This window comes from Leuresthes tenuis, unplaced genomic scaffold (assembly GCF_036924035.1).
Source record: "Leuresthes tenuis unplaced genomic scaffold, fLeuTen1.0.hap1 SCAF_20, whole genome shotgun sequence".
Classification (NCBI taxonomy): domain Eukaryota; kingdom Metazoa; phylum Chordata; class Actinopteri; order Atheriniformes; family Atherinopsidae; genus Leuresthes; species Leuresthes tenuis.
Genome location: NW_027325374.1, coordinates 7,733,953 through 7,752,829, shown reverse-complemented (window position 1 = coordinate 7,752,829; position 18,877 = coordinate 7,733,953). Strand labels below are relative to the sequence as shown.

At 39.9% G+C, this 18,877-nt stretch overlaps 2 protein-coding genes across 3 annotated transcripts; one reads left to right on the top strand and one right to left on the bottom strand.

Moving 5' to 3' along the window:
* Nucleotides 1-217: 217 nt before the first annotated feature.
* sfxn2 (sideroflexin 2) lies at nt 218-12,393 on the bottom strand. 2 transcript variants are annotated; one of them, XM_072372799.1, is made up of 12 exons: nt 12,296-12,393; nt 7,755-7,993; nt 7,486-7,656; nt 7,299-7,397; nt 5,140-5,215; nt 4,835-4,920; nt 3,944-4,004; nt 3,371-3,437; nt 3,236-3,285; nt 3,100-3,149; nt 2,954-3,001; nt 730-975 (listed from the first exon to the last, which is right to left on the bottom strand). In XM_072372799.1, the coding sequence occupies exons 2-12, from the start codon at nt 7,907-7,909 to the stop codon at nt 876-878; spliced, it is 963 nt and encodes a 320-aa protein (XP_072228900.1). In that variant the 5' UTR covers nt 7,910-7,993; nt 12,296-12,393; the 3' UTR covers nt 730-875. The 2 variants fall into 2 exon arrangements, with proteins under 2 accessions (XP_072228901.1, XP_072228900.1); XM_072372800.1 differs by lacking the exons at nt 2,954-3,001; nt 3,100-3,149; nt 12,296-12,393 and having other exon boundaries at nt 218-975.
* Nucleotides 12,394-13,623: 1,230 nt separating this feature from the next.
* On the top strand, nt 13,624-17,051 carry arl3b (ADP ribosylation factor like GTPase 3b). Its single transcript, XM_072372801.1, has 6 exons — nt 13,624-13,721; nt 14,804-14,947; nt 15,070-15,186; nt 15,259-15,309; nt 15,778-15,963; nt 16,054-17,051. The coding sequence occupies exons 1-6, from the start codon at nt 13,632-13,634 to the stop codon at nt 16,099-16,101; spliced, it is 636 nt and encodes a 211-aa protein (XP_072228902.1). The 5' UTR covers nt 13,624-13,631; the 3' UTR covers nt 16,102-17,051.
* Nucleotides 17,052-18,877: the final 1,826 nt, after the last annotated feature.

Genomic DNA, 18,877 nt, shown 5'->3' with positions numbered 1-18,877 from the left:
TGTGCAGATTAATGTAAAAGCCTTTTCCATGTTGTCTGATGTCTTCTAGACACAAATCAGGGACTGAAGATGTTGAGTTTTTCCTCCTTTTATCTTAGTGCCACTGAAACTTTGATTAATTAAACCCAGCATAAAACTAAAACACTCACATGTTGTGAAAATGTCGCTCAAAAACAAGCTTTTTATCTTATTTTCAAAAATGCCACAGTGACACATCTTGTTTTTAGAGTCGAGTGGTTTTATTGGCGCTAATGTCGAGTTCAGAGTTTGCAAAGTGAAATGATCCAACTGGCAAACTCAGTCAGATGAATTGAACAAATCCGACATCTTTTTTCTTTTCTGGCAGAAGAGGGCAGCAGCCTCCACCACACTCTGTGACCGTTTAAGACTCTACTCATGCATAAAGGCATTTTAAGGTTTCACAGTTAAGCCAGAAAGATCCAGAACCGAAGTCCAGCAGTGGTTGCTGCCACACTGCAAAAGGCACAGACTGAAAGGAGGCCGAAGGAGCCTTTTCCAACAGACAGCCAAAGAAAACAAGACTGGATGAGTTACATCATGACAGACGACCCAACGGATTTAACCAGGCAAAGTAATGAACTGTTCCTGAGATGACATCATTTGGTGTCTGAACATGAGCACAGCGTGCCCGTCGCATCTGTTATGTTTACACTAAGAATTAATGAAAAAGAAAGAAGCACAAGCACATAAAATTGACTGATCAAAAGCTCTTAAAACATAAGATTTGGAAAAGAAATACAAGAAAACTAGCATTTCATCCTGAATGATAATTAAAAAACGAAGACATGCTACATAAACACACACGTGTCCGGTCCTGTGTGCCTCATAGAAAACGCTAAGCAGCCCTCTTGACCTCAGAGGCCTTTGTTGAAGTAAACTTGTCGTACACTGTCTCCATACTGAGACATGATGGAGGCTCTCAGCTCGGGCTCCAGCTTCGACACAGGTAAAGAGCTGCAGGAGAAAGAAGGAGATATATGATCAGATTTAATGAAAACATGAACCACAGAGAGCACATTTTCATTCATATGAGCATAAAATATCTATTATTATAAGACAGGAACAAAGTTATAAGGATACATAGGTCATTCATTCGTAAAACACTTCTTCTTTAACATATTCACTGATTTTTATGATCCAGTTTGTTAGAATCCTGCTTGTGGGATGCAAAAGAACTTAACACAATCATTAAATGTTAGAGTTTCTAAGAGCCTAATAAAGAAAGTTTAAAACCCCTTTCCACAGCGAAAATCAATCACTAAAGTAAATATTCTTCTCCACTGCTAGAAGCAAAAGCACACGTTGAAAGATGGTGGGGAAATCGTGACACCGCTCCATTGTTTCTTTAACCTTGGCAGTTTTATTTAGAACAATACAACTCCTGTGTCCGTCTTCAGCTCGGCCTTATCTGTATCATTTGTCTACTTCCTGAATCATGTTACTGTCAGGGTTAAGTGTCGAGAGCATGTGGTGGCCTGCAGAGAACCGGCGCAAAAAGGCTGCACAAAGGGGATGAAAATGACACAAAGAAAAGCCGATTGTAGCTTATCTTCAGTTCTATGATCTGAAATCATTTCTTATACATTTTTTTATGGTTTTGGAATAGAAATGAAGCCCTTTCAGGATTTTTAAGGATCCTGTGAAGCTTTTAGAGGAAAATATTCCACACTATTTATTATTTGACTTTCTTCATCAATCAGCAGTCATTTAATCTCTGACCCAGCAGAATCTGAAAAACCAAGAACGGAAACTTTTAGAATTGAGCTCAGTCTTGTTGTCTTCATCGTCGGCATCAAACTGAAGCTCACAGGGAACATCTGTCCAGCTGTCATTAAAGGCTCTGAGTCCTCTCCTGCCCTTCCAGTGGGTTTTAATACAACTGAGCTCATCATTGCTTTTATCCTCACTGACATTTTTTATTTTCATATGGTTATTATTTTGTGGTTTTGATCACTGGACATAAAAATAATCAGTTAATGGGGCAACAGAGACTACTTTATGACAGAGAGGTCATCGGACAGAATAAACATGAATAAAGCTATTTTAATTCAATTAGGTGGTCAGGATGTTTAACTAAAGTTTTTACATTAGTGATTCCAGGTTTTTGTGTTATACCCCACAACTATCCACAAAGTCTGAGTGACAGAACCATCAGTTTAAAGGGTGTTTAGACACCAAAACACTGCAGCGTGCTCTAAAGTAAAATCTCAGGAAGATCGCTGAGTGAGGCAACGTGTGACTGTAGTAGTTGATCTTCCGAAGCATTTACTGTGAGCGGGTGTTCGTGCTTGAAGGAGCTGCTGTTTCATAATCTTTAACGCTGACCTTTAAGCTGATTTCCACTCGCACGATGATAAAAGGCATTAGCTCTGATAATAATATTAGCTTTTCGCATCATGTCCCTATAGCTCTCTACTCAGATGCTACTCTGTTTCCAGCTGTGAGAGCAGCAGCGACGAGAGTCGGGATCAAAATATGCACTTTGTCCAGAACAGATCTGATGTTTGCGTGTGAAAGCGACGTTAATGTAGACGTATATTCTCTAGTGAATCCTGATTCACCAGAAACTGCAGGATTTCAGGATTTAAACTTCTTCTCGCGTTTAAATACATCAAGTTAAACTGACAGAGAAACTCATAATATAATACAAAATAACTCATTTGGTTTTCTTGTCTTGTTTTCCACACGATGACTAATATTCTAGGTTAATTAGCTAAGCAATTTTCACCTCCCTTCAGTCTCACCGCATGACTTTTTTTTTTTTCTGTTATTAGTCTCACATTAACAGCTCCAAAATTGTCATTTTCTCTGTCTGTACCTGTGTGACTCGAACATATGTGTGACAAAGAGGACAGCCAAAGCCTCTGTGGTCTTAACTCTCCATTGGCTCTAAAAGCTTTATGCGTCAGAAGGATAGAAACAGTTTTATTACCATCTCTGAGGGAACAGCGAGCACGCAGCGGGCACCATGAAGATCAAACTTTAATAGAAGAAGAACAAGAAGAAGAACAAAAGTTGACAATAAAGAACTGTGGAAGACATTAAAACTCTTCTGACCCTGTAACCCTCTGTACTTACAACACTCCCACCATCATTACTTGAATTGGTCCGTGGAGAAACGTGATTCTCTGTGAACAGACACAAGAAGACTTGAGGACGGATGAACACATTTCTGTGACTTCTGCAGCAGAACAGTGATCAACAAAGGTCTAACCTGCATGAACTTGTGTTTTTCCAGTCTTTGCATGATGATTGGGAGGATGACTGAGAGAAGAAAAGAGGGATATTAAGAGAGGAGCTCAGTGTAGTATTTGGAAATTAAACTTTATCCAATAACATCTTTGCATACTCATTCCTGGAGCTGCCATGGTGATCCGGGAGATGACCACCTGCGTGATGCCTTTTATTGCAGCGTTCTGCACAAGAGATACGAGTATTCAACGGTATTAATAAACAAAGATTTAAAAAATGATGAAAATAATCAATTACAGGCAGTCTAAACCCATTAAAACAATGTGCAACATGTGTGTATATCCCTTTGACATCAGATGCAAAGTGAGTTTTATTTGATGTCATTTCATAGACACATGGAAACTTAAGATTATCAGTATCTAATTAGGAAAAAAAATCAAACAAAAAGAAACAAGAATGTAGATTTCCTCGTTTATAATCAGAGTATAAAGCAACAGCTTTAATTCTTATTATTAATCTGATGATGGTTAGTTAGTTAGTTAGAATTAACAGAAAAACAGCAAATCTGGAGGAAGCTGTGTTTATTTCACAACTCTGTGCATCAAACATGCAGAAAAAGAAAATTGGGCTCTTTTGAACTTAGATTTTCCACTCGCATTCGTAAGGTCCATTTGGAGCAATTGACTTTTACATAAACCCAAAACTGGAGTTTAATGTGCTGAGTACTGACCTTAGAGTGGCCCAGTTTGTTGCCATTTTCATCTGTGACAGCGATGCCGTTTAGGATCTCCCTGAAAAAACAGAGAAAATTAAGCTGGATAGAAAAGCTAGAGTTTCCTTTTCTGTAATACATGGGAACAGGAAGCTGGTATTTTTACTTCTCTGTAAAAGCACAGGAGCTTCAGTACCTAAAACATAACTAAAAAAGGAAAGTTCAACTGTTTAAAACAAGTAATTCATAGACTGAAGTCAAAAGTCAAAAGTTCAAATGCGGTCGTACTTGTTTTCTAAAGCTACAATAAATAATGGACAATGACAACATGTGTAATGGTGGAAAGTGCACAAATGAGTCTCCTGAAGTGTCTGGAAACTACTATGCATTTGATTCTGATGATAAGGGTCAGGACATCCTGAACAGTACACAGAATCCAAGGTGAGTTTTATTTAACTTTATTTCATCAGCATGTTGCAGCTGTAGAGGGAACGCTGCACACACAACACTCAAAAGCTAACATCACGAGGCTGCTGCACACAACACAACATAACCCTAATTCCTAATATGTTTTGACGCTGTGTCAAATGTGTCATCTCAGGGATGTTGAACCACTCTTGCCTGATTTCATGCAGTGATTTTCATGACAGAATCATGTCGGTTTTTAATGCAGTGGTGCTGAGGGCCCTGCCTGGAATGGCTAGATTTATTTATCTTGACACCACCAAGATTACGTTCTATGACACTTGTCTCACCACCATCTTTAGATCGGCAATCTTGCCCAAACACCTTCTTGACAGGAAATGTGTGTCAACATTTCTGCTCACTGTTATTTCGGCCTGCAGGCTATAAAATCAGCACACTATGCCTTCACATATATTTTGGGGAGTAACACAACTGAGGACTCACTGCTGCCTCATCATGGGAATGTTAACACAGTTGGCTGCTGCTACAGCTGCAAAAGGCACCCAGCGAGCCACGAGAGGAGGAGCTTTCTGCAGGAGAGAGTGGAGAGAAACCGACATAATCATTAGAGAAATGGCTCTGAACTCATCATCCGAGTAAGCAGATATTGAATTAAGATTCTTTTCTCTCTGCTTAAGTACCCTGACCAAAAAAAACTTGCCGATCTTGGTACTTTCATATTCTTGAGGTGCGTTACACCAACTGGTATTGTGAGAGAGCGACTGTTTCAAATTTTCCAGATGAGTTACCTTCGTGTAGAGGTTGAGTCCGACTGCTGTTGCTAAAGCTGTGCTGGTTGCTGTAATATAGGCCACTCCAATCTGCCTGAGAGACACCAGAGAGACACATAACAGAAGCCTTTTTAAGGTTTTACTCTTATTAAAACAGCCTCAACACCACATGTTAACAGTTAACTTAAGAATCATAGTTATTTACACTCCATTAGCACCTGTCATTAGAGGCATCTCATGTCCAGATAAAGTCCAGATGGTTTCTTTACCATTCATCCATTTTCTATATCCGCTTAATCCAGATCAGGGTCGCAGGGGGGCTGGAACCTATCCCAGCTGTCATTGGGCGAGAGGCGGGTTACACCACACCACCTTGCATCCCACGTTTCTTTACATTAAAGCTCAGTTTTCGCACTTGGAACCTTTTCAAAGAACCAGGCTTTTAGGGGTCCTTCCCTCAGCCTTCTCCACTTTGATTGCAAGAACCAGGGGATAAAAAAAAAAAAAAAGAGTGAGGTCTAAGTTTCAGCCAATAAAAAGGCCATGGTAGGGAGGTATTACTTTTGAGACTAACATGAACATCTGGGGAGGGCTCACAGAGATGAACATTTCTGATTGGTTGTGTATTCACAGCGTTTTTTCTCTGATTTTTAACCTCAGTTGTCTCAGGTATAATCTCCACAATAGCTCATAAAATCTGTTAACTTCAATTTGTATCACAGGAATAGTTATTAATTAGTTTATAACGCAACTATCAAATTGTGACCATTCTCTCTGGGATCTCGAGAATTAACGAAGGGACAGAGCTCAGATTGTGACCAGAAAGAAGTTAAATCAGAGAAATAAAACAGTCATGTGATTGTTCCACAGTGATTCTGCTCTAAAGCACAAGTAAAAACATCCAGAGCCCCATGAAAGTGTGTAACATGGACAGATTTTGAGTAAACACAGCTGAAGCCGACTTCCTGCTTTTATACGTTCTGGTGGATTTAATTTGCCTAATCAAGCCTGAAACGTAGAGCTCTTACACAGGGCTGAAATAATCTTTAAGCTCCAGGAAAAGAAAAAACTTGGTTGAAATGCACCTTTAGACACAAATACACTGTTTCATTAGTTGAAAGTCTTGTGGTGGGGCACCTGTAGCAGTTTGGTAAGTGATCAACAAATGCACTTTTAAGCAGTTTAACTGCAGCGATATCTTAGATAAGCTTACAGAGATGCTATGATCAGGATTTCCCCAGGAAGACTTCCTCTGGAGATAATACAATTTGGTGCCTCAGAATCCACCCGGAGGTGCTTAACATCTTGACTAATACGCATCTCCTAATACCCCAACCAAACTCTGGCTAGAATGCATAGTTTTTTAAAGACCACTGTACCTCAGACATCCAAACCCTTTTCCTCTTGCTTTTTGTTTTGCTATCAACAGCGAATTCAGCTATTTCTCGTCAGCAGCCAATACTAAAAAAAATTAGCTAACAATGTTCCACCATTAGTTTGTCTAATGCTTGTTTACTACATCTAGACTAGGATATCACAGCTCTGATTGGTATTCCCTATTTTTTTCCCAGTTGGAAGTTGGAAATTCTGGTTGCATGTCCCTGAATGCACTGCCATCCGGTACCAGAAACACAAACATCTGTTAAAAATAGCCTGTCATGAAAGTTTTTCTACTTCTCACATGAAAATATGTCACTGCTGTTATTGAACAAGAGCTGCTACAAACCAATGGGCATAAACACTCGTTTTCATATCGTTTACAGTATTTTATTTTGTTTAATCCCATCCCAGCCCGGTTTCTCTCATCCAACACATTTTATTGTACTACTGACCCCGTGTTAACCCATATATGGCTAAAAAAAACTGTTCTGAACTGAACTGAACCGGCTGTATCAGGGATCAGATAAAAACTGCAGAAGCTCCGTTTGTGTCTGATCTTGTGTTGTGAAATAACTCCTGTCATTTCCAAGTTGGAAAAGAACGGCTGGAAAATGTAATTCTAACATCTGTGTTTCAGTTCACACGATTCCTTTAAGATGCCCCGATTCCCTGAAGTTAGGGCCATTTATGTTTAGTTACTTTTTATTGGAATATCAAACGAGAGACTGGATACAATCTCATCTGGATTTTTACATTTGCAGTGACAAATATAAATAGGTTCAAACAGGATATCTTACTTTGGAGTGATGGGGGAGGCAGCATTGCGGTTGGTGTAGTTGACCAGAGCGTTGAAGGACTGATTCACCCACTGCCAGAACACCACAGCAGGAACTGTTCTAAAAACAGACAGATAAGAAAGTAAAGTTCCTCTGGGAAACGGGAAGATGTGGTAGAGTTCAACACGTCCTTTTTGCTCATCACTACCTGTAGAACTGCAGCATGAACCCAGTGATGGCCATGCCCCCGGGGACCTGGAACGACATGCGGCCGATGAGGTTCATACGGTCTCCCGTGTCTGGGTGGAAGGCCGAGTCGTACAGCTTCTTTGCATAGTGGAGCTGCTCCACTGTGGTGCCCGGAGGGATGGATCCTGCCCTGCACAGACCCATTAACACTAAATAAACACTCCAGTGGACACTCTCATCCCATCTTGTGGAAGCATTCTTTTTTTTTTATTTTTGTCAAGTTCTTACCTGCAGCTTTCTACTAAAGCTTTGGCTTCATCTAGTCGTGAGTCAGATAAGAGCGCAGTTCGGCAGTCGGTGATGTTAAAGAAGTGTTTCAGTCGGCCCATGAACGTAAACTGATCCCATCGTGGCGCATCGATGTCGAACGAGCTTAAAGCCATTGTGTCCGTTGAAAAGCAGCTCAATGTATTCAAAAGTCACAGTGTTCACTCCGCAGGAAGTCACTGAGCAGCTGCAGATCACACCTGCACAAACAGACAAAGAATGAGGCAACTTTCTGACTGTCTTGTGAAGAATAAAAACATTATAAAACAGACACATAAAAGGGGATTTCATTATGGGACTGAAATATAAACTGGTTAATAGTTAATGAAGTATCTGTAAACATACTTTTTTCGGTGGGTCAGACGGGGTCAAAATTCACACAGACAAAAGCTTGTGTGTGTGTAGAGCTGCAATGATCAGATGACAGATCAGCTGAGTTTATCGGTCACTTGTCCAGTCGTGACTGTAAATTTAACCCAACATTTGATGACATCTCTCTGGGCTTCTGTAAAGTTGTGATGTGTATTTCTAACTTCGTTTCCTGCAGGTCGACAGATTATGAAAATGTCTTTGCTCACAAATGTCTTTTACTGGGAAAATTAACAGCTTCAGTTTAGATTATTTGACATTTCCAGCATTTCAAAAGTGATATTTTGTCACTTTGTGTTTTTCTTCTATTCCTGTAAACACAATATATTGGAGGCTGAGACAACTGAGAGGACTATAAACATAAAAAAGTTAAATCCCTCCATTCCAATTTTAGTTCAATGTAAGTATGGGTTGTCAGCATTAGAAGCAAAGTAAATAATTAAGTAAAATAGTATTGTCTGCGCTGATTTTCACTCTTTCTCATGCTAACAAGTCTTTTAATCTCGACAACGCATCACATTTTAAACATAATTTGTATGCAAACATAAAGCATTAACTGTGGTGCTTTTTATGTTCGTTCTCTAAACATCTAAATGAAAACACTCCATGTCTTTGCAGCACACACCCAAAAGGAAAAGTGGCCATGTTTGCATCAAATGTTGGTGAGTGCACGAAAGCTGTGTGGTCTGCATGATTCTTCCCCACCCTGCTGAGATACCTTCTCTCTGAATATCTCACAGAGTTGTAGTTGAACAGCTCTGGTTCTCTAAAGTTAACCACAAAGGCTGCTGGAAACTGCTGCTTTCCAACATGTGCTCACATCCCTGAACAAACACAACTCTGGATTCCTCCCTCAACATTCACAAGGCCCCAATTTACACTAGAAATCATTGACCGCCTCCTGGTAAATGGTTCCACAGGTAGTCATTTTGGGTTTCTAAAGCTGCAGCGTTGTGCTTCATATTAACCAATCAGAGAAGTAAAAACCTGCTGACTGCAGTGCAGGGTATCCAAACTCCCCTGTGGACTGTACATCTTACATTATTACATTACTATAAGTATTTGCTGTGAGTTTTAGATGAAAAGTAAATACAGGACACATGAGGAGAGGGGGGGATATCAGCTCTCTGAAGGTTCGGTCTGGCTTGAACTAGATTGTTTCTGGGGCTGTTTGTTTAGAAAGTAGGTTAAAGGCCTGCAGACGTGGGCGGCGAACACAGAACATAGGCCAAAAATCAACGTGGCTGTACATACCAGGACATGTCCACAAAAATATATCCATGTATAACTGCAGCTGCACATGCTGGAGCTGCCTACGTGTTCATTTTGTTCGCCAACACTCGAAAACTCTTCAAATTGAGAAAAGCAGCAAATCCTCACATTTTAAAGCTGATCAAATTCAGTAGCAGAATATTTATCAAGAAAACTGTGATTAAATTAACAAACCCCAACTGTCTCGACTGACACATTTGATGTTTTGTTGGGCACTGAACTGCAACTAAGACTGTATCAGATGCATAAAGCGTGAACTGATGCAGGAGTCAAGGCAATAATGATAAATCATTTACTGGTTCCAACACCTGAACTGTGAATAATTAGTGTGTTTCACAATCTTTTATGACAATAAACTGTACACTTAAGTGCATTGCGCCTTTTCATTTTATCGCATTAGTACATTTCTAATGCAAAAAGAAAAAGAAAAGAGCTACGGTAGTTCAACTTAATTTTAGATGATTGTTTAGAGAAAACAAGCAGAATGAAGATGCCATTTTTAGCCTGAAAACAACAATTTTTCATCCATTTGTAGCATTTCCCAGATGACACAATTAAAAAGGTTGAAGCTCTTTAGATTAATTACTGTGAGAAACTGATGCTACTCTAAACTATACAGAATATTTCGCTTCGAACAGCCATTTTAAGATTAGTGCTAAAATATTTTTTTCTTCCCACTGTCGCCGAGTGCTTGCATAGCTGTAGTTGTTGTTACTGTATGTAAAGTGCCTTGAGATGGCTTTTTGTTGTGAAACAACACAATATGAATAAAACTGAGTTCCACTGTTACACACATGACTGAATAATCAACAAGGTAATCCAGACAACAGACCAGTTTCATTAAATTCCTGTCAACATAATCTGATTAATGTAATAATATGTAGAAATTAGCTCTTTTGGAGTGAAAATCTACATCTGACTAACATTATTGTTGTATCATACAGTCAGTTTTTGAAGTCATCATGTTCTAGTCCACTGAATTATTTCTGTCTGGTGAGTAATTACCACAAAAAACACGGAGAGCTGTGAAACTGCTTGTCTTGTAGCTTCTCTTCAGGCTGATGTTCAGACCAAACCCAACTATTTATTACTGATACTGTGAATTTTTTCCTCAGAAAGTCATTAAAGCCGTGAGTAAACAATCAAACTTGCCGACATCTAATTTTCTAGAAAAACGATCAATCAGTTTAACTAGAATCAGAGAAAACAATAAAACTTTCCTTTCAAGTAAAGATCAGCAAGGGCCTGATTCATCCATTCGTGGTTCCAAAGAAAACTGGTGATTTAGATGGAGCAATTTCATTTCTATTAACTCAGATTATGATAACAGGTGAAGACTTACTGCTCTTTATACTTCATTAGAAAGCAAAATGACTTAAAAATCTTAATTTAACTCAATTAAACCCCTGGAAATAATGATGGAATCATCACAATTGATGGATGTTCATTCATATAAATAAATTGACACAAAACAATTTGATTTAATCACTGAACAGACTTTGTAAAACAAACCTGAATAATCTATCATAATTTTATCATTTTATTTTGCTTTTAATTGGAAAATGTTATGGAACCACCTTGTAATTTGCTTTTCTAAAACAAAATACCTGCACAAGTCTTAATATGAGTTAAAATGAGTCTGCAGTTAAAAGAGAGTTCTGGCAGAGTTTAATGAGCCGTTTCACCCGGCTGATTAACATGAAACATGGCCCCAACAAGAGAGCCGTCAGTGGTAACAATTATAAACCTCCTTCAAGAAGGTCATTCGCAGAGCAAAAGATGTTGGTTTTTCCCAGTCAGCTGCATCTAAAATTTGGAGAAAGTATAAACCAAATGGGAAGGTTGCTAAAGGTCGAGTAAGAAAGACGTCAAAGTGTCAGGACAGAAAACTCAAAGCAATATGTCTGAGAATATATAGTGTACAGCAAAAGAAAACCCAAATAGACAGAAACAGGAGTCGATGTGTGTGACTAAATTGCAAGAAACCAGTAGAAGGAAATGGGAGACGAAATAAAAAGAATAAAACAAGGTCACAGTGGGCTAAAGGGAAGCTGTGGATGATTGGATGAAAGTGATATTAAGTGATGAATCACCAATCTGCATCAGACAAGGAGATGATGCTGGGACCTTAATTTGGTGCCGGTCCGATGAAACATATAAAGATGGACAAAACAAGCACTTTTCCACAGTCAATGATGATGTGGGGTCATTATCTCTGTGGACACTTTTTTTTAAACTGGGTGGCTTTTACAAGTTTTACAAAGCCAGAATGCTCAGCTCTTAAATCAAATTGTTTTGTGTAGTATCTGTGTTTTATTCCTCACAGATGAGATAGAAAAGCTAAATAAACATCCTCCAGATGTGGTGATTACAACCATTTGGTCAGGGGGTGTACAAATGATGCATTAAGGCGGAGTTGGAGAAGTGTAAAATGAAGTGAGAATAAAATAATCAGAGTAACTCATCGTGTCCTTTACAATTATTACTGTAGTTGAAGCTTTTTTCAGGTTAAAGGTGAGCTTGACAAACTGGATCTGCAGGCCAGAGCACGTTCAGTGTCTCAGTACATCTGCAGAAGTTAACATTCAACAGCTGTGAGCTTGTGCATGTGCGAAATCAGTTCAATAACAGACATACAGTTTGTAAAACAGAGAAAATGCGTTTGTATTGGAGTCCTGTGTGAAGTCCACCGACCTGAGAAATGGGAAAACTGTTAAAAACATGTCATGGGGACATGGGGTGACGCAACCCCGAGCTTGAGTTACTGGCTGAGTCTGACTTCTGCATGCGGCGGAACACACGGACAACCAAAGCTCCGACTCACCGGCTGCGACCCACACCCACAAAAACAGGAAACATACCTTTAAGGAGATCTCCAAGCGCCACACGGAGCAACCTGTCAGGTAATCAAATCTGCTCATGGGGCACGGTAGTAAAGAAATGTGCACGTGGCAAACCGTCCTCCAATCAAAGGATGGGGCAGCTCCCCACGTGAAAACCAGTGAAAACCAAACCTGACACGTTATTTATCTGACGGGCTGCAGGGGGAAACACATCTGACTGATGCACGAGTTTACAGCCAAACCTACAAATAAGTACAGTTGTTGTGTTAGCTAATTACCTCCGTGGCGGGGTTGTTCTAGGTTTCCTGTTAGGATTAAACTAGTTTCTTGTTGCAGTTAATGACATCTATCTTGACATATTGTCCACAAAATGACATAATGTGGTGTTTTTTCTCTTTGCATGTTAAACATTCAGCAGGTAGCTAACTAAACTCGTCCTCCATACTTGAGGTTGGTGTTACGTTCATGTCAAATTGTATAAACGCAATTGACGACAGGAAATTGGTCAAAGCCTTTCACACCAGCCCCCTACAAAACTGGTCGAGTCGAGGGGCCTCAGTTATCTATAGAAATACGAAGTGCATATCAGAAAGATGCACAAATTAACAATAAAAGTGAAAATATGTAAACACAGAGACAAAAAATCCCCTTAATATGACATAATAAAGAGATCCAATATGACTACAGTGAGACAAATTACAACCAAATCAAGTGTAAAGAACAAAGAAAACATACAATGCCACACAGGACAACATCAAAACAATTCATCAATGGAAATTAAATACAGAATTATCAAAAAGGGACAAATAATAACTACATTTGAATGCAAAACGACACCAGAATACAAATATATATAAAGTTCCAAAAAAATACAGACAGTAAAAACATTCAAATAAAAAATGATTGGGAATTTTGTTCAATAACCGCAAAGAGACGAAGAATAGTCACGAATCAAAGCAATACAACGAAATGTAAACAGACAATGTGACATGAAAAATAACATAAAATAAAATAGATTCTGCCTCGAAAAATTAGAATGAGCAAAAAAGTACCTAACAAAGTAATTTCCAGACAAAATTGTGTCGCTGTGTAAGAAAAAAGAACAGAGCACTATTACAATGAAGTCTTGCAATATAATCTTGTTTTTGAGGGTAAAGCATAAATACGCATAGCATCTGTGTTGTTTGCGGTTATACTATGTCGCTTTCTGTCTGGTTGTCTTGGTGCAGAGTGCATACAGCTTTGCTGCTATGTTGATTCATAATCAAACAAAGCAAAGTAAAAGATCATTTCGCGTATAGTAGTCCTGAGTTCGAAAAATATTTACTTTTGTCCGCTGTAACATGAATGCAGCATGAACCCAAGTTTTACGCATACTGTGCGTCTGACGTCACTCCCCTTAGTAACCCTCAGTGGCGTCTCTAGGAGAGAAGGCAACAAGATGGTGAGTCTGGTTTATCATTATAATTAGCCATTAAGTGTAAACATCAGGCGTTGCACGTGCATATTTTCACATTTACTAGCGCCAGCTTGTATTTAGATCAAATTTAATGAGGTCAACCGTCTGCATCTTAACGTGAAAAACACTCAGCTGGAAAAGCTGCCTTGTTGCTTCGTTGAGTTATCAGGGGAGATTAGCTTAGCACGCTAGCTCCGTGTAGCTCCTGTTTGCGTAGCGTTAACTGGCCTTGTTGGGAAACAGCTAGCCACAGAAGCTCAAGAATACCAAATAAAATTATGCGAGTAGCCACTCACGGGATCTGCTGTCCTCCTGTGTCGGTACCGATAGGAGAGTGTTTGTTATTCATAAAAATCCACAGATATAACTACAGATGCACTTGGATGGCCTGTTAGTGAGGAGTCCAGGTGGATGAGGGGAAGAAATGGGCTTCTGTAATGGTGGTTAGGTGAAACAATGCTCTTCCTGTCCCCCTGGCCATGGACGGATTAGGACACAGCGGGCCCCATGGCACAGAGTTGTTAAAGGCCCTTAACTTATCCTGCTGAGACCAAAGACACCCAGACTGAAAGAGACAGAAACAAACCACCGACAGTGTAGACAGGACTTGTGGTTGTTTTGTGTCTCCAGCTGCGATTCTTGTTGCTACTTTGCATCCTTTCGCATCTTCTTGTGTTTGTTTTGTGCAGTATATAATCTTTAATGTGTGGTTTTGGTCCTTTTGTGTGTCTTGTTTTTGTTTTATTTTGGTCATTATGTGTCTCTTGGCTCAGTTATGTGTTGTTTATATTGCATTTTGTTAAATTTTCTCGTTTTGTAAGAAGTTTGCCCCTCATTTTGGATGTTGTGCATCTGTAGCTGTTGTATTTATCTTATTTGTTTGCTATTGATGGCCCTTTAGATCTATGTCACATTGTTTCTGACTCTTTTGCATTGCTTTTTATGTGTGTTATACACAGATGTATGGGTAAGATCAAAGGACCAATGACTCCTTGTGCTCAATTCAGTAACACGTCTGTTTGCCTGTTAAAGTAACCTCCTATGGATGTTTTCACCACTCGTTTCAGGGATTGCTGTCCATCCTTCGTAAGCTAAAAAGCACACCAGACCAGGAGGTTAGAATATTGCTGCTGGGTCTGGACAACGGTGGGAAAACCACTCTGCTCAAACAGCTGGCATCTGAGGACATCAGCCACATCACCCCCACGCAGGTAACAAATAGGCTCACGCACATCACCATTTACAACACACCAGCATTGCCTTGATTTTGTGAAGATGTATATTCTATCCGCTGCACCTGGCTAACCAGCTTGATGTTTCCTGATTCCTACAGGGATTTAACATTAAGAGTGTACAGTCTCAGGGGTTTAAACTGAATGTTTGGGACATTGGAGGTCAGCGGAAGATTAGGCCGTACTGGAGAAACTACTTTGAAAACACCGATGTGCTGGTGAGGAATTTGTTTTTATCAAGTCGCACTTTTGATCGATTCTGTTGCTCACGTTAAACCATTTTGTTTCAGATTTACGTCATTGACAGTGCCGACAGAAAGAGGTTTGAGGAAACAGGTCAGGTATGTACAAAAAGCATGTACGGTCAGGGTGCACATGATGAATATTTCAATATCTCAATTCACAATTTATTCCCGGTGATGTGTCATGTTTTAAAAAGCAAATTAGATGTCAGATGCGAGACTTTCACCTCTGTGGCTGCTGTCACACGAGATGGATTGCATGTGAACGCTTTCCTTCAAAGACAGTGATAATGGTGATTGTTTCTGCCGATGCACAGGACTGATAATAACATTTCCATATGATGTTTATACACATGAGGAATTTCTTCCAGACAAATGCTTTTGGCCTGTAGTCGGGTCAATTTTAAAGGAAATCATGTGTCAAGTCTAACAGGAGTCAGATCATCGTCTAAAGCTCTGGTTTTCATTAAAACAGACCACTGGAATCGTCGGTGTTTCCGTCACTAGACGCGTGCGTCTGATCAACAGATGTGTGCTTTTCTTTTCCTTTTTTTTTTTTCTTTCTAGGAGCTGGCTGAGCTGTTGGATGAGGAGAAGCTGAGCGGTGTTCCTGTGCTGATCTTTGCAAACAAGCAGGACCTCCTGACAGCAGCTCCAGCCTCCGAGATCGCAGAGGGGCTCAATCTGCACACCATCCGGGATCGCATGTGGCAGATCCAGTCCTGCTCCGCCCTCACCGGTGAGGGGATCCAGGTGAGCAGATGACTAAGCTCCTCGTATTGATGCATTCGTTTTGATGATGGTTTGTAGTCTTCTCACTGCACTGCTCCGTCTTCTTTTCAGGAGGGCATGAATTGGGTCTGCAAGAGCGTCAATTCTAAGAAAAAATAGCTTTGCTTCTAGTCTTCTACTACTCAGGAGGAGCAGCTTACACAAACACACACTCTGACAACACATTGCACCTCCTGAGCCTTAGTACGATGGGACTTATCTGTGAATGTACACACTACTAATACAACGTGGACTTTTTTTAACTCCCCGCATCACTGATGTTTACTAATCTCGGCACATCTTCCTGTGTTGGATTCCACCAAAACGAGGGGCTTTTGCCTTCAAATGAAACCCATACAAGGAAACTTCTCTGCTCCTCCACGTCACCATCGCCGTCCCAGCCCGTCGTAGCCTCAAACGTTCTCATTAATCCGCTGTCTTTCACAGATATCCTTTAAGTTTTTTCACGCACTGTCCTGAAAACCAAACCTCTCACTTCCTCCCCCATCAATCTCCATCTCATTTCACGTGTTTGTTCTCTTTTTGAATCATTCCACTATGGCTGTAAGCGCTTTTACTGCTATGGCTCTGTTTGAAGTGAGGTATATTTTTGTAATAGTTTTATTTATGGTGAAGTAGAGTGCTTTCAGACAACTGCTCGCGTGGTGTGTGTGTGAGAATCGGTCCAGCTCTCCCCACTATAGAATAAAATACTGTTAGTGTTAATATGTAAACAAAAAAAAAGAGAAAAAAAGATGACTTGATAAGGTGAAAAGACACTACATTTTGGATCAACTGTAAATAGCACGGCCCTGTGTTCATATGTTATGTTATGCACATGTTATAGAATATTTGTCACCCTGCTGTACTTTGTAGTCTATAATGTTTGCATATCTAATATGTGCTGGCAGATTTTTAACAGAGGTACTGTATGTTTCAATGCATTTCTATGTGCTTCTTGGGTTAGAAAGGGAATTCACTGTTTCAGCATTTCCTTTTTATATTCTTGAATGTAATCTGTCCAGAATTTAAGATAATGTATGTGAATAAAAACATAATTAAAGTGTTTGAAGAAACTGCTGAATTGAATCGCTTGCTGCACAAACATTCACGGCTACGCAATCGGGTGTTTGTGGCGGCAACCGACCTGTGTGTAGAGGCCTCTGGGAGGTGGCAGCACAGTGCGGCCAACGCACCCAAACGACTCGAGTCTCCCAACAGAGATGCTGCTTGATGGACTTTATCTCAGATGAAAGCAAACAAATGGTTTTGTTACAGTAGAAAAAAAAAGAAAAAAGTTTTTCAGCGACACACATCATCCGTCACACAGTTTTTGTAACAAAACAGAAACGCAAATCATTAAAAAAATTCTCCCCAAAAATCTGTCAGAAAAAGGGGGAAACATGAGACAAACAGCAAAAACGGAACACATATTTTCATAGTGCAAAATCTCCCAAAACAAAAAGTACAAATAGATTCAGAGAACACAATGAAACACATTTTCTGCTTCGTCACCATGTTTCTGAAGCGGTTATTGCTTTCACTAAAATGTAGTTTAATTCATTTTAGCAGCAAAGAGTGAAGTTTATTTGATTAATTGAAAATTGCTTCTAAAAAGTGCAGATTTTCGGTTTTCTAATCTCTTAACTGATATGCTGTAGATAAAAAAAGTCAATAATTTGACTATATCTGTGGTCCGTAATGAATCCAGAGGCTCGCTGTACTTCAGTGTGTGATTTTGATGCTTTTAGACTCAGAAATTATGAAAAATTATTCAAATGAAAAAAATTACACAAAAAGCCTCTCATGGATTGAACAGCCGACAGCTTGTAGATGTACATCCTGTCACCAGAAAAAAAGACCGGGAGATATTGACCTGAGCAACCCAACAGTTTGATTACTAAATGTCAAATCGTTTTGTGTTTAGCATCTGAATGTAACTGGAAATTAAGGCCCATGCTATTATCTGCCAGTTCAGTTTGGTTTACACCAGCAAGGATCAATAACTTCTTGTGTTACAAAATTCTGTGGCATAACAAGTTGGATCTCTGTGAGAGTACAGTTCCAGACTTAAGGCTACAATCTGAAATCAGATTTGATCTGCCAAGACAGGCAGGAACGTCAGGCAGGTGGTGCTGTGTCCACCTGCCTGTGTTAGAGCCTCAGGGCCTGAGGCTGAGCAGCATAATCTGTGCAGCTCGATTCTTCCCCCTCAGCTGAAGTAACAAATATCTGGAAAGAAACACAAGGCTGGTCCACCTGCAAGGGCTGCTTTTTCACTGGAGACCACCCACATGTTGAGAGGGCGTGAAGAGACATCTGTTTGACAGCATCACAGTCCTCAACCTCCACCCAGTGGTGGAATGCAACCAAACTCTGCCCTACGACTATATTTGGCAACACTATTTTCTTTTCTTCTTTATGTGAAATGATCGTTATACCTCTCCACGTTTCAGAGATAAACCTTTTATCCTGATACAGTCAGTTCAACAGCGGTAGTTTGATCTCATTTAGAAAACTTCAGACCCTCTGAGGGAAAATAGTGCAGCATCTACTTAATTGTAAAATGTAACATGAATCTCTGCACTCAAACCACTTATAACTGATTACTTTCCACTCTAAATCATCTCAGTTTAAAGCCACCAGAAGCATGTATTTCTCACGTGAGCACTTTACAGAACACTGATCCACATTCAGATCGTAAGAAACCGTCCAGAAGAACACATTGAGGGGTGTAACATGTCTAACAGAGTGTTCCTGCAGTTGGAACAGTGTGCTGTGTTTTACTTTGCATAACATTGTATGTGACTGATTCAGAGGGCCTTGGAGGCTTGCAAACAGCCTTTTCTTCTTGTCTCACAAAGATTGTCATTGTTCAGTCTTCCTTTACTCTCAT